Raw genomic sequence first — 13,896 nt, 5'->3', positions numbered from 1 at the left:
ACTTCACTGATTTGGGGCTTACAGATCGTCCTCTGAATTTAGAGAGTGCCTGCCTAAGAATTTATAGGTGAAAGGCCAATTTACAACAAAGTTAGTTTCTCTAATCAAGCCATATGTGTGTGTGTGTGTGTGTGTGTGTGTGTGTGTGTGTGTAAAATGAAAAAATATCCATATCAAACATAAGGCTGAGAATACGGATAGTTCAAACATTAGCAATTCGAAGGACATCCATGTTCTCACCCTCACAACAACAATTTTCAGCAACTTAAGTTCTTTACTAAAACATTTATAAAGGTACTAATAAAATATTTGCTTAACTATATGCAGATAAAATAGAAACTTTGAAGGATAGGGACCATGAGAAAAGAGGGTTTGGTCTGTTTCTAAGCAATGTAATGTTGAGTGGAAGGATAATGCATTTATGAAAATAAGGAAATAAGCATGAAACCTGTTACCCCTTGAATAAGTTAACAGAAAAATCAAGTAAAATAGCTGCACAGCAGTGAAAAAAATCTGGCTTAGAATCAGTTCCCTGAGTTCAAACCATACCTTTGCCACCAACTAGATGTTAGAGTCTGAGCTGGTTATTTCACTCTCTAAATTTTGGTTTCCTCATAAAAATTTACTATAGTCACAGCAACAATCTCATAAAGTCACTGTAATGAACAAATAAGAAACAACATGCAATGTGCAAGACGTAATGCACGGTACACGATTAGTACTCAGAAGTTCCAGCTACTACTGAGGCTGTTATTACAACAGCTGAAGAGACTCCTATACAAGAACTCGAGACAGGGGCACTGCTCCCAGACTTGCCACTCACCTTGGCAAGGGCTGGCTTCTCTTGGCCTCAGAATCTCATCAAAACATGACATGGAGATGGATAAATAATGTTAGACTCTCTTCTTACTTAAAAATTCCCACTTTGCCACTAGAAACTCCCTATTCTGGTGACCTAACAGTGAAAACTCACTGTAAATTCATTCTTTGCCTTCAACACCCAGAAAGTCACAGTGAAGAATGTTGCTTCCAACAACTAGAAACAGAATGAAGTTAAGGAAATATAGTAAAGTTACAAAACAATGGTTATGACTTTCACTGCAGAAATGCATAGAATCTTTTCTTAGAAGTGTGTGGTGCTTTATGACATTTAAAATTTATTAACTAAGGTGAAGTTTAAAAATAACACAAAGGCTGGTTATAAGAACAGTAACCATAAATCCTACGCTGCTGGGACACTCCCAGTTTATGCTGTTATCACAGCATAATTAATACTTTTGCATCCTTTGATGTCCTACAACAAATGGTCTGGACAATAAATTATACTGTCACCTAACTTTGTCAAATTCTTAGTTCATGCAACTTTTATTTCTTAAATGGGAAAATCTTGGTTTCTGTGGTAGTGAGTACCAAGTTGTGTTAAGACAAGCAACAACATATATATTAATCTTGTGACTATAAATTTAGGACTGACTCAGTCATATACTTCCATGGTGCAGCAGCTACAGGTTCAGAGAACTGTAACCATCCATCTGCTTCTAACTTTGGGACTGGTTGCTAATTCTAATTCTGTACTCCGTAATATCTTGCTTTCCCATTCACTCACTCATGCTAATAGTCCTGAGTATGGCCTAGGCACTGGTCTTTGTGAAAAGGCTAGGGAGAAAGTAATGGAAAGAACCAATGTGTCCCAAGGAACTCACAGTTCCTCTTACTTGAATTTTATAGAATTTTTAGACTGATGTAGCTTTCTCCCTGGCTGCTCTTTTTTGAGATCCCCCTTTGTCTGATTCTGTCTAAATGGGAATCTTTATGCCAAGTGGTTTAGTGATTTCTTTACTATTTTTGAACTTGTTGAAATAATATGGTGTGAAGCACTGCAGTTTATGCTAGCTGTCCCAATGAAATTGCAATTGGAAGAGGAAAAAAAGCCCTGAGAACAGTGAGGAAAATGAAAGTCCTACAACCACCAGGTGGCATTTCTCACCACTTAGCTAATAACAAGGATTGTGAAAACACTAGGAAAAAAGGTTTTATCAGAAATTGCTTGACAAACACCCTGTGTTATATTGACTCATCCTGAGAAATGAAAATGATTCACTGGAGTCCACAGCCATACATAACAAAAGACTTAATTCAACACAGTAAAGTGTTGAAGAACTGCACAAGATATTTAAAACTCTTCTAATACAATCCTTCTAGAGCCAAAGGCCTAGGAAAGGATTACAGAAGGCAAGCTTCCTATTTTCCCACAGCTTCCGTGAAACCATTCTAAATTAACGGAAAGCCATCATCAAGATACACTTAGATCAGTGACTTTCACATACAAGTATCTTCTTTCTCTCCATATACAATGAACACTCTTAACCTTTCTATATTATTCATAACATTCCATAAGCCATTTTATTGTTTGGTATTATCCCTTCTACATGTACAGGCATGAATCTACATTTCCTTACTGGACTATAAGCTACTTTAAGGCAAAAACTGTGTTTTATACTTCTTTCAACTCATTTGCTTGAGAAACTAGCAGTGTTATACTGTGTAGACCAATACTCTCACTCACTACCTGTGAGGGAAATTTACTTCTCTGATTAATTTACTCATTTATCCCTTTATTTATAGAGCACCCACTGTGCACCAGCTACTGTGCTAGATTTTATACACAAAACCATCAAAAACCCCTCCCCACAAAGAATATTCTGAGGACCCACGGACAACAGACAAAATATAGTACAGAAAGTTAAACAGTGATAAGTGCTACTTAAAAATAGCAAAGGAATATAAGGAATGTTGAAAGTTGGTAGAAGGGATTAATCTGAAATTTTGAATATGGTGGGCCCAGGAGGCCTAAATACAAAGTTACATTCTAGAAAAGCCCTGAGAGAAGCTAAGGGATCACACCATGTAAGTTACCTGAGCAAAGAAAGGGAACAGCAGCAACAAGGTCCATTCCAGAAGCATGCTTGTGTTTGAATTCAAGAACCCACACAATGAGGATCAAGCAGAAGAGGATGAGGTAAAAAAGAAAATTTATGACCAAATCACTGTAAATGACTGTAGTGACTTTTGTCTTTAAAGTGAAACAGTCTGCTACGAGAAGATTTTGAGGAGAAGACATGACCTGTCTGACATACCTCACAGATTGCAGGTTCAATTTCAGACCCCCACAATCAAGGGAATATCTCAATAAATCGAGATACATGAATTGTGGAGGTTCCTAGTGCATATGAAGGTAATGTTTATGCTATGCTGTAGTCTATTACATGTGCAACAGCATTATGTCTAAAGAAATGTATGTACTTTAATTGCACAATTATTGCTAAAAAAGATGTCAAAAATGATCTCAGCTTTTGGCAAGTTACCTTTTGTTTTGCTAGTGGAGGGTCTCGCCTTAATGTTAATGGCTGCTGACTGGGATGGTAGTTGCTAAAGGCTGGGGTGGCTGTGGCAAATTTCCTAAAGTAAGACAATAGTTTGCTGCATCAGTTGACTGTTCCTTTCATGAATGATTTCCCTGAAGCATGTGATCCTGTTTGATAACATTTCACCCACACTTCAGAACTTCTTCCAAAACTGGAGTCAGTCCTCTCCAACCTGCTGCTGCTTCATCAATGGCTGCTTAGTGTGGCCACTTTTTTTCATTAATTCTCAGAGCTGGATCTTCTGGATAACTTCCTGCAGCTTATCCATCAGCACCCCCTACTTCACCTGCACTTTCATGTTATACTGAGATGGCATCTTTCCCTAAACCTCACGAACAACCTTTATTAGCTTCCAACTTATCTGCTGCAGGTTCCTCACCTCTCACAGCCTTCGGAGAATAGAAGAGTTAGGGCCTTATACTAGAGTAGGCCTTAGTTTAAGGGAATGTTGTGGCTGGTTTGACCTTCTACCCAGACCACTAAAACCTCTCCATATCAGCAATGAAACTGTTGCTTTCTTATCATTCATGTGTTCACTGGAGTAATACTTCTAATTTCCTTTAAGACATTTCCTTCGTATTCACATAGGGCTACCTGTTGGACATAAGAGCCCTAGCTTTCAAACCATTTCAGCTCGTGACATGCCTTCTGCACTAAGCTGCATCATTTCCAGCTTACAGAGAGAGATGTGCATGTCTTTCTTTCACTTGAACATTTAGAGGCCACTGCAGACTTACTAGCTTTTCACCATACAAATACCACTTTCTCTATTAAATGTACTAATACCAATATTAACCTTTCTGTATTATTCTTTCTGCTTCTAATTTCAATATTGTTTCTCAAGGAACAGGGAGGCCTAAGGAAAGGGAAAAAGATGGGGGAACAAACAGGCTGTTCGTAGAGCAGTCAGAGTACACAGAATATTTACCAAATAAATTCACTGTCTTATAAGGGTGTGGTTCATGGCTCCCCAAAAGCAATTACATGACAACATCAAATATCACTGAACATAGTTCACGATAACAAATATTATAATAATAAAAGTTTGAGGGAGATACAAAAAGACAGCAGTGGGAGAAGTGGGGCAAAAACTTCCTTCCAAAACCACATATAACACGAAAATACAACAAATACAACTAATTCTGAAAGAGCAACCAGAGGACTTTAGAACAGACTGCCTACATCTAAGGAAAGACAAGACCTCAGAGAAAAGGGGAAAGTAGCAAAGCCACCATCCTGCAGGACCCAAGCCCTCCCCACACCAAAGCTAACAAGCAGGAGGAAAAGAAAAGGGAAGGAGTAGAAGCCCAGGACTGCTGGACACCCGCCCCAGAAATCTGCTCTGGGAGCACGAACCCATATTACACGGTGCTCTGGAGAATAGTGGGGTACCAAAGCAAAGACAAGAGGAACATTCAGAGAGGCTGAGATTCCAGCCTCTTATGAAGAACAGGTACCCACAAATGGCCACTCCAGGACAAAAGAAAGGTGGGCACTTTTTAAAAGAGTTCCCAACAGTGAGAGTGCTGCTAAAGGGGAAAGGATTACATAGACCTTGCTGCTCAGGAGAAAGGACAGGTGGACAAAATTGTCCCAACACACTCAGCCCAGCAGGTTAGGAATTTTCAGGAGCTTCAGGAGCTCCATCCCCCTGGCTGGAAACAGTGCCGAGGGCATCCGACCGTGATAAGCAGCCTGCCGCTCTTTCCTCCCAGAAGGCCCCTGTCCACTCACCTACTGCCCCCGCCATAGCACCAGGCCAGCCAGAGGGCAGCATGGCCAACAGCAGCTACAAGGGTGTAGTATGGAGGTTGCTGCCTGCACACTCAGCCCACTGGCCCTGGAAGTGGAGGCAGGCACTGTGGCCAGAAAGCAGAGAAGAGCTATTTCCTCCCGGGAGGCACTGGCACGACATGCCTGCTACCTACACCATGGCTCAAGGTGCTGGAAAGTTCTGGAGAGTGGAGCTCCTGGGTATTACAGGGTGCCAGCCACATAAAATTATAATTCCATAGTAATCATTAGAAATGTGGATCAGCAAAAGAATTTTGTACAAACAAAAATCCCAGAAACACCAAAAAGAGGGCTTAGTAAAAATGGAATCACCAATCTTCTTGAAAAAGATTTCAAATAAAAATCATAAACATGCTAACAAAGCAGCAGGAAAATACTCAAGATATAAGGGAGGACTTAAAAAAAGAGACAGAAACTTTGAAAAATACAGTATCTGAAATGAAACATACAATGGAGGGTTTTAAAAGCAGATTAGATAAGGTAGAGGAGATGATAAATGAAGTAGAAAACAGAGAACAGGAAAACAAAGTAGCTGAGGCACAAAGAGAAAAAAGGATCTGTAGGAATGAAATAATAATAAGAGAAATGTGTGACCAATACAAACAGAACAATATTTGCATTATAGGGATACCAGAAGAAGTAGAGAGAGAAAAAGGGATAGAAAGTCTCCTTAAGGAAATAATTGCTGAAAACTTCCCCATTCTGGGAAGGAAATAGTCTCTCAGGTCATGGAAGACCAGAGATCTCCCAACACAAGGGAATCTAAAAGGACAACATCAAGATATATAATAATTAAAATGGTGATGATCTAGGACAGAGAGAGAGTACTAAAAGCAGCCAAAGAGAGAAAAAAGATCACATACAAAAAGAGAAAACCAATCAGGCTGTCATCGGACTTCTCAGCAGAAACCTTACAGGCCAGAAGGGAGTGGTGTGATATATATAATGCAATGAAAGAGAAGGGCCTTCAAACAAGAATATTCTACCCAGTAAGATTATCATTTAAATTTGAAGCAGGGATTAAACATTTTACAGATAAGCAAAAGCTGAGGAAATTCAACACCCACAAACCATCTCAACAATGTATTTTAAAGGAACTACCCTAGATGGAAGTGCTCCTAAAGCTAAAGAGCTTTCACCAGAGAAAATAAAACCACAGTAAAGGAAGTAGACCAATTAATTATTAAGCAAAGGAAAAATTTAACTACTATTCACAAACTTACTCAAGGGATACACAACGAGTACAGAATACGACACCTAATATATAAAGAGTGGAGAAAGAAGAGGAGGAAAAAAAATAACATTTAGATTGTGTTTGAAATAACATAATAAGCGAGTTAAGGCAGACCGTTAGTAAGGAAGCTGCCCTTGAACCTTTGGTAACCACAAATCTAAAGGCTACAGTGGCAGTAAGTACATATTTATTGATAATAACCCTAAATGTAAATGGACTGAAAGCACCAATCAAAAGATGAAGAGTTACAGAATGGACTAAAAAAAAAAGACCCATCTATATGCTGCCTACAAGAGACTCACTCACTTCAAACACAAAGGTATACACAGACTAAAAGTAAAGGGATGTAAAGAGATATTTCATACTGATAACAGGAAGAAAAAGCAGGTGTAGCAGTATTTATATCAGACAAAATAGAATTCAAAACAAAGAAAATGAAAAGAGACAATGAAGTACATTATATAATGGTAAAGGAGTCAGTCCAACAAAACTATACAACCATTATAAATACCTACGCACCCAACAGAAGAGCACCCAAATATGTGAAACAAACACTAACAGAATTAAGGGGGGAAATAGAATGCAATGCATTCATTTTAGTAGACTTCAACATACCACTCACCCCAAAGGATAGATCAATCAGACAGAAAAAAAGTAAGGAGGCAAAGGCACTGAACAACATACTGGAACAGACGGACCTAAGTACACATCTAAGAGACATCTAAGAACACTCCACCCAAAAGCAGCAGGATACACATTCTTCTCAAATGCACATGAACATTTTCCAGAATAGATGGCCACAAAAAGAGCCTTAGTAAATTCAGAGGAAATTTTGCCAACAACTTTCTCAGACCACAAAGGTATCAAACTAGAAATAAACTATGCAAAGAAAACAAAAAAGCCCACAAACACATGGAGGCCAAACAACATGCTCCTAAGCAATCAATGGATCAATGACCAAATAAAAACATAGATCAAGCAATATATAGAGGTAAATGAAAACAACAACTCAACACCCTAAAAACCTGTGGGATGCACTGAAGGCAGTTCTAACAGGAAAGAATTTTGCAATACAGGCTTACCTCAAGAAAGAAGAAAAATTCCAAATAAAAGTCTAAACTCACAACTAAGGAAACTAGAAAAACAAGAACAAATGAGGCACAAAGTCAGTAGAATGAGGGATGTAATACAAATCAGAGCAGAAATAAATAAAATTGGGAAGATAAAACAATAGAATCAATGAAACCAAGAGTTGGTTCCCCAAGAAAATAAACAAAATAGAAAAACCTCTAGCCACACTTACCAAGAAAAAAAGAGAGTCTACACATAAAAACAGGATTAGAAATGAGAACGGAAAAATCACTACAGACACAACACAAATACAAAGAATTATTAGAGAATACTATGAAAAGTTATATGCTAATAAATTGTATAACCTAGAAGAAATGGACAACTCTCAAGAAAAATACAACCTTCCAAGACTGACCCAGGAAGAAACAGAAAATCAGAATGGACCAATTACTGACAATGAAATAGAATTTGTAATAAAAAACTACCTAAGGACAAAATTCCTGGACCAGATGGCTTCACCACTGAATTTTACCAAACATCTAGAAAAGATCTAATACCAATCCTCCTTAAAGTTTTCCAAAAAACAGAAGAGGAGGGAATATTTCCAAGCTCATTCTATGAGGCCAGCATCACTCTAATAACCAAAACCAGGCAAAAACACCACAAAAAAGAAAATTACAGACCAATATCCCTGATGAACATAGATGTAAAAATACTCAACAAAATACTAGCAGACTATATTCAAAATTACATCAAAAAGATAAGTCGTGATCAAGAGGCATTTATCCCAGGGACACAATGACAGTACAATATTCAAAAATCCATCAACATCATCCACCACATCAACAAAAAGGAGGACAAAAATCACATGATCATCTCAATAGATGCTGAAAAAACATTTGACAAAATTCAACGTACATTCATGATACAAACTCTCAATAAATTAGAGAGCAACCACCTAAACATCATAAAGGCCACATATGACATACTCACAGCCAACATCATACTTAACAGCGAAAAGCTAAAAGCTTTTCCTCTAAGATTGGGAACAAGGCAAGGATGCCTACCCTCATCGCTTTTATTCAACATAGTACTCGAGGTCCTAGCCACAGCAATCAGACAACAAAAAAAGATAAAAGGCATCCAAAAGAGTAAGGAAGAAGTTAAACTGTCACTTTTGGCAGAAGACATGAATACTGTACATAAAAAACCCTAAAGAATCACCCCAAAAATACAAGAATATCTGAATTTAGTGAAGTTGCATAATACAAAATTAATAAACAGAAATCTGTTTCATTCCTATGTACTAATGATGAACTAGCAGAAAGAAAAATCAGGAAAACAATTCCATTTACTATTGCATCAAAGAGAATAAAATACCTAGGAATAAACCTAACCAAGGAGGTGAAAGACCTATACCCTGAAAGCTACAAGACACTTATGAGTGAAATTAATGAAGACCCCAATAAATGGAAATACATCTCATGCTCATGGATAGGAAGAATTAATATTGTCAAAATGGCCATCCTGCCTAAAGCAATCTACAGATTCAATGCAATCCCTATCAAAATACCAACAGCATTCTTGAACGAACTGGAACTAATAGTTATAAAATTCATATGGAACCACAAAAGACCCCGAAGAGCCAAAGCAATTCTGAGAAGGAAGAATAAAGCAGGGGGATCTTGCTCCCCAACTTCAAGCTCTACTACAAAGCCACAGTAATCAAGACAATTTGGTACTGGCACAAAAACAGACCCACAGACCAGTAGAACAGAATACAGGGTCCAGATATTAACCCAAACATATATGGTCAGTTAATATACAATAAAGGAGCCATGGACATACAATTGGGAAATGACAGCCTCTTCAACAACTGGTGTTGGCAAAACTGGACAGCTACATGTAAGAGAATGAAACTAGATTGCTGTCTCTCCATACACAAAAGGAAACTCAAAATGGATCAAAGACCTGACTGTAAGTCATGAAACCATAAAACTCTTAAAATATAGGCAAAAATCTCTTCCATATAAACCTGAGCAACTTTTTCCTGAATACATCTCCTTGGGCAAGGGAAACAAAATAAAAAATGAACAATAGGAATACATCAAACTAAAAAGCTTCTGTATAGCAAAGGACACCATCAGAAGAACAAAAAGGCATCCTACAGTATGGGAGAATATATTTGTAAATGACATAATCAATAAGGGGTTAACATCCAAAATATATGAAGAACTCACACACCTCAACACCCAAAAAGCAAATAACCCAATTAAAAAATTGGCAAAGGACCTGAACAGACACTTCTCCAAAGAAGAAATTCAGATGGCCAACAAGCACATGAAAAGATGCTCCACATTGCTAATCATCAGGGAAATGCAAATGAAAACCACAATGAGATACCACCTCACGTCAGTTAGGATGGCCACCATCCAGAAGACAAGGAACAAACAAATGCTGGTGAGAACGTGGAGGAAGGAGAACCCTTCTACACTGCTGGTGGGAATGTAAATTAGTTCAACCATTGTGGAAAGCAATATGGTGGTTCTTCAAAAATCTAAAAGTAGAATTACCATTTGACCCAGGAATTCCACTCCTAGGGATTTACCCAAAGAAAACAAGATCCCTGATTCAAAAGACATATGCACCCCTATGTTTCTCACAGCACCATTTACAATGGCCAAGACATGATAGCAACCTAAGTTTCTATCAGTAGATGACTGGATAAAGTTGTGGTACATATACACAATGGACTATTATTTAGCCAAAAGAAGAAACAGATCATACCATTTGCAACAACATGGGTGGATCTAGAGGGTATTATGCTCGGTGAAATATGCCACATGGAGAAAGACAAGTACCAAATGATTTCCCTCATTTGTGGAATAAAACAACAAAGCAAAACTGAAGGAACAAAACAGCAGCAGACTCACAGACTCCAAGAAGGGACTAGCGGTTACCATAGGGTAAGCGGGTGGAGAGGGCTGGTAGGGATGGAGGGAGAAGGGGTATTATTATTAGCTCACATAATACAGGAGGGGCACGGGGAAGGAAGTATAGCACAGAGAAGACAAGTAGTGACTCTATAGCGCCTTACTACGCTGATGGACAGTGACTGCAATAGGTTATGTCGGGAGGACTTGATAATAACGTGAGTGAATGTCGGAACCACAATGTTGCTCATGTGAAACCTTCATAATTATGTATATCAATGATACCTTAATAAAAAAAATAACAGTAAAAGAAAAAAAAAAGGCAGGGAGATGAGAAAAACAAGCAGAGGAAGCAAGCAGAGAACAAAGAGACAGCACTGAAGAAGAGAACCAGGGGAGTGTGCCAGCCTAGTGACAAGTGAAGAATTATTTTAAGAAGAAGGTAATGAAGATATACAACTTACAGGAATGTTATGAGGGGTTAACCAAGATAAAAATATCGATCCAATGGCAGTTTCACGCTACAGCGTAATTCACATTAGTTTGATTCATCTTCAGTATATACTTGCTACCTGCGTACATTCAAATTCTTTGTTGGTTTGTTGTATTTTAATGTCTTCTCCAACCAAATTTTTATAAGAAGAGCTAACAAAGAGAAACTATTTTTAAGATACCTCCTAATTTGCTATTTATAAGCACAATTAATAAGCAATGAAATTGACTAGACAACCTACCAAAAGAATAACAATTTCTAAGTTTTCCTTAGTTTATTCATACAACTGTTAATACTTGGGCTCAGAAGACACCACAGCCTCACTACTACCATGAAAGCCTAAACATAAACCAACCTTGTTTAGTCACTTAATACAGTAGAGGAGAGAACCCAGAAATAGAGCCACACAAATATATTCAAATAATTTCCAACAAAGGGACAAAGCAATTCAATAGAAGGACAGCCTTTTCAAACAAATGATCTGGAACAACTGGATATCTATAGGCAAAATTATGAACATCTGTCTAACCCTCACACCTTATACGAAATTTAACTCAAAATGGATCATGGATTAAAAATGTAAAACAGAAAACTATAAAATTTTTACAAAATTTTTAGAAAAGAAAAAGAATACTATAAGTAAATCTTAAGAATTTAGGGTTAGGTGAAGAGCACAATAAAAGCAAATATTGATAAGCTGTACTTTATCAAAACTAAAAGTGCTTGTTATATGAAACACACTGTAAAGAGAATGAGAAAACATCTACAAATTAGAAGAAAATATATGCAAACCACCTATCTGACCAAGGATTCATAACTACAGTATATTTTTTAAAACTCTTAAAACTCAAAAGTTAAAAACCAATTAGATCAGGCACTTGACAAAAAAGGCAATTAGCACATGAAAAAATGTCTGACATCATTAGCCATTGGAGAATCATAAATTAAAAACACAAGTTATACTCTGCACTTATCAAAATGGCTATACAAAAAGAGTAACTCTTCATGGTGTCAGACTGTAACTACACTTACCATGGTGAGCATTTTGATTGTATATTAATTGCCAAATTACTACCTTGTAAACCTGAAACTAATATAATATTGTTATGTCAACTCTATTTCAATTAAAATGAAGTGTCTTCACCTGATTTAAAAAAGAAAAAAAATGTGATAACACCAAATGATAACAAGAGAAGCTGATCACTCATACATTGCTAGTGGGACTGTCAAATGGGACAGCCACTCTGGAAAACAGCTCAGCAGTTCCTTAAAAAAATAGACATGAACTTACTATAGAGCCCAGCAATTGCACTCCTTGGTATTTATCCCAGAGAAATGAAAACTTATGTTCATGATTTATCTAATCATACACCCATTGAAGGACCTTTGGAAGAGACAAAAATGTCATAGCAGGAATATTCATAATAGCCAAAAATGGAAACAACACAAAAGTTCTTCAGCTGGTGAATAGTTAAACAACCTGTGGAATAGCCACATGGTGGAATACTAAGCAGTGATAAAAAGGAACAAACATTTGATATGCATGACTATGACTATGACTGTGTGGATGGATCTCAAGGGAACTGTGTGGAGCAAAACTGTCACTGATTCTCTAAGGTGACAAGCTGTATGGTTCCATTCATATAACATTCTTGAAATAATAAAATTATAGGTATAGAAACAAGATTAGTGGTCATCAGGAGTTAGAGTTACGGGTTGGGGGAGAATAGTGGGTATAGCTGTAAAAGGATAGTTTCAGGCAGCCTTATGGTAATGGAATACTTCTGTATCTTAATCACAATGGTAGTTATACAGATCTGCTTATGGGATAAAACTGTGTAAAATAATACACACATTCAAGTACTTATAAAACTAGAGAAATAAGAATGAACTGTGGAGACTTTATCAATGTCATATTCATAGTGCTGCTACTGTACTACAGTTATGCAAGACATTACCACTGGGGAAACTGAGAGAAAGGTACATAGAGCCTCCCTGTACATTTTTTTACAACTGCCTGTGAATTCTTAACTTTTCAAAATAAAAAATTAAAAGGTTGCCAGTATTGTAAGTTTCCAAACTATTCACGTAAAATATGCCATTCACGTAGAACAACTTACATAAAAATTTGCTGTTTTTTATCACTATGGAAAAAATTGGAATTCTAATACAAAAACCTTTAAGATCTCTTTAGAATAGCTTTATTTTTAGGTTGTTTTCAATATGATACAAGACGAGGTAACCATGCTCTACAGAATCCTAGAGTAACAGGACATATGGGTAAGCACTCACTGAGAAGGCTTGGGATCAACCATGATTCTAAAGCAGTGGCCTACAAACTATGTTCTTTCTACAGGTCAAATCTGGCCCATGACCTGTTTTTTGGTTTTTTTTGGCCCACAAGCAAAGAATAGCTTTTATATTTTTTAAAGTTGTAAGAAAACAAGGAAAGAAAGAAAAACATGTGACTATATGTGGCCCAAAAAGCTTAAAGTATTTAACTGGTTCTTCCAGAAAATGTTTACCAACCCCTACTCCATAGCATTCCTCAATAGATCACATGACCACTTTAGAAGGAAGCCAAAGTTAAAATTTTTTAAAAATCTTCCACTGCTTACACCACCTACTTGCCCATTCATACAGAAGTCTTCAACTTTTTAGTCATTTCCCAATCCTACACTTTCCCTTGGTAAGAATGTCAGTTCAAGACAGTCCATGTGGCAAAGCTTACCAACGGGAGGGCTACCTTCAAGGAGCCCAAAGCCCTGAATGAATTTCTAAAATCATGTCCCCACTCAGAAATACAGTGAGCTTCATCCACAGCGATAAGTGTGATACCTATAAAAAAGAGAAACATATAAATGGGGAAAATAAGGTTCGAAAAGAAGTAATGAATTCATCTAAATTATCACCTTCTTCACTTAGAATACAGAAATTATTACAGAA

The 13,896-nt window shown here is 37.3% G+C and overlaps 1 protein-coding gene across 3 annotated transcripts in view; it reads right to left on the bottom strand.

The window, feature by feature from the left end:
• WRN (WRN RecQ like helicase) overlaps window positions 1–13,896 on the bottom strand; it is a 140,459-nt gene that overhangs the window by 56,890 nt on the left and 69,673 nt on the right. For all 3 annotated transcript variants that reach the window (XM_036894217.2, XM_036894219.2, XM_057505167.1), the window contains one exon: window positions 13,682–13,788. In XM_036894217.2, coding sequence (XP_036750112.2) covers window positions 13,682–13,788 — 107 coding nt within the window. The remainder of the gene's footprint in view (window positions 1–13,681; window positions 13,789–13,896) is intronic.

Source organism: Manis pentadactyla, chromosome 7, assembly GCF_030020395.1.
Source record: "Manis pentadactyla isolate mManPen7 chromosome 7, mManPen7.hap1, whole genome shotgun sequence".
Taxonomy (NCBI): Eukaryota; Metazoa; Chordata; class Mammalia; order Pholidota; family Manidae; genus Manis; species Manis pentadactyla.
The sequence above is the reverse complement of the archived record's forward strand: the minus strand, read 5'-3'. Positions and strand labels throughout refer to the sequence as shown.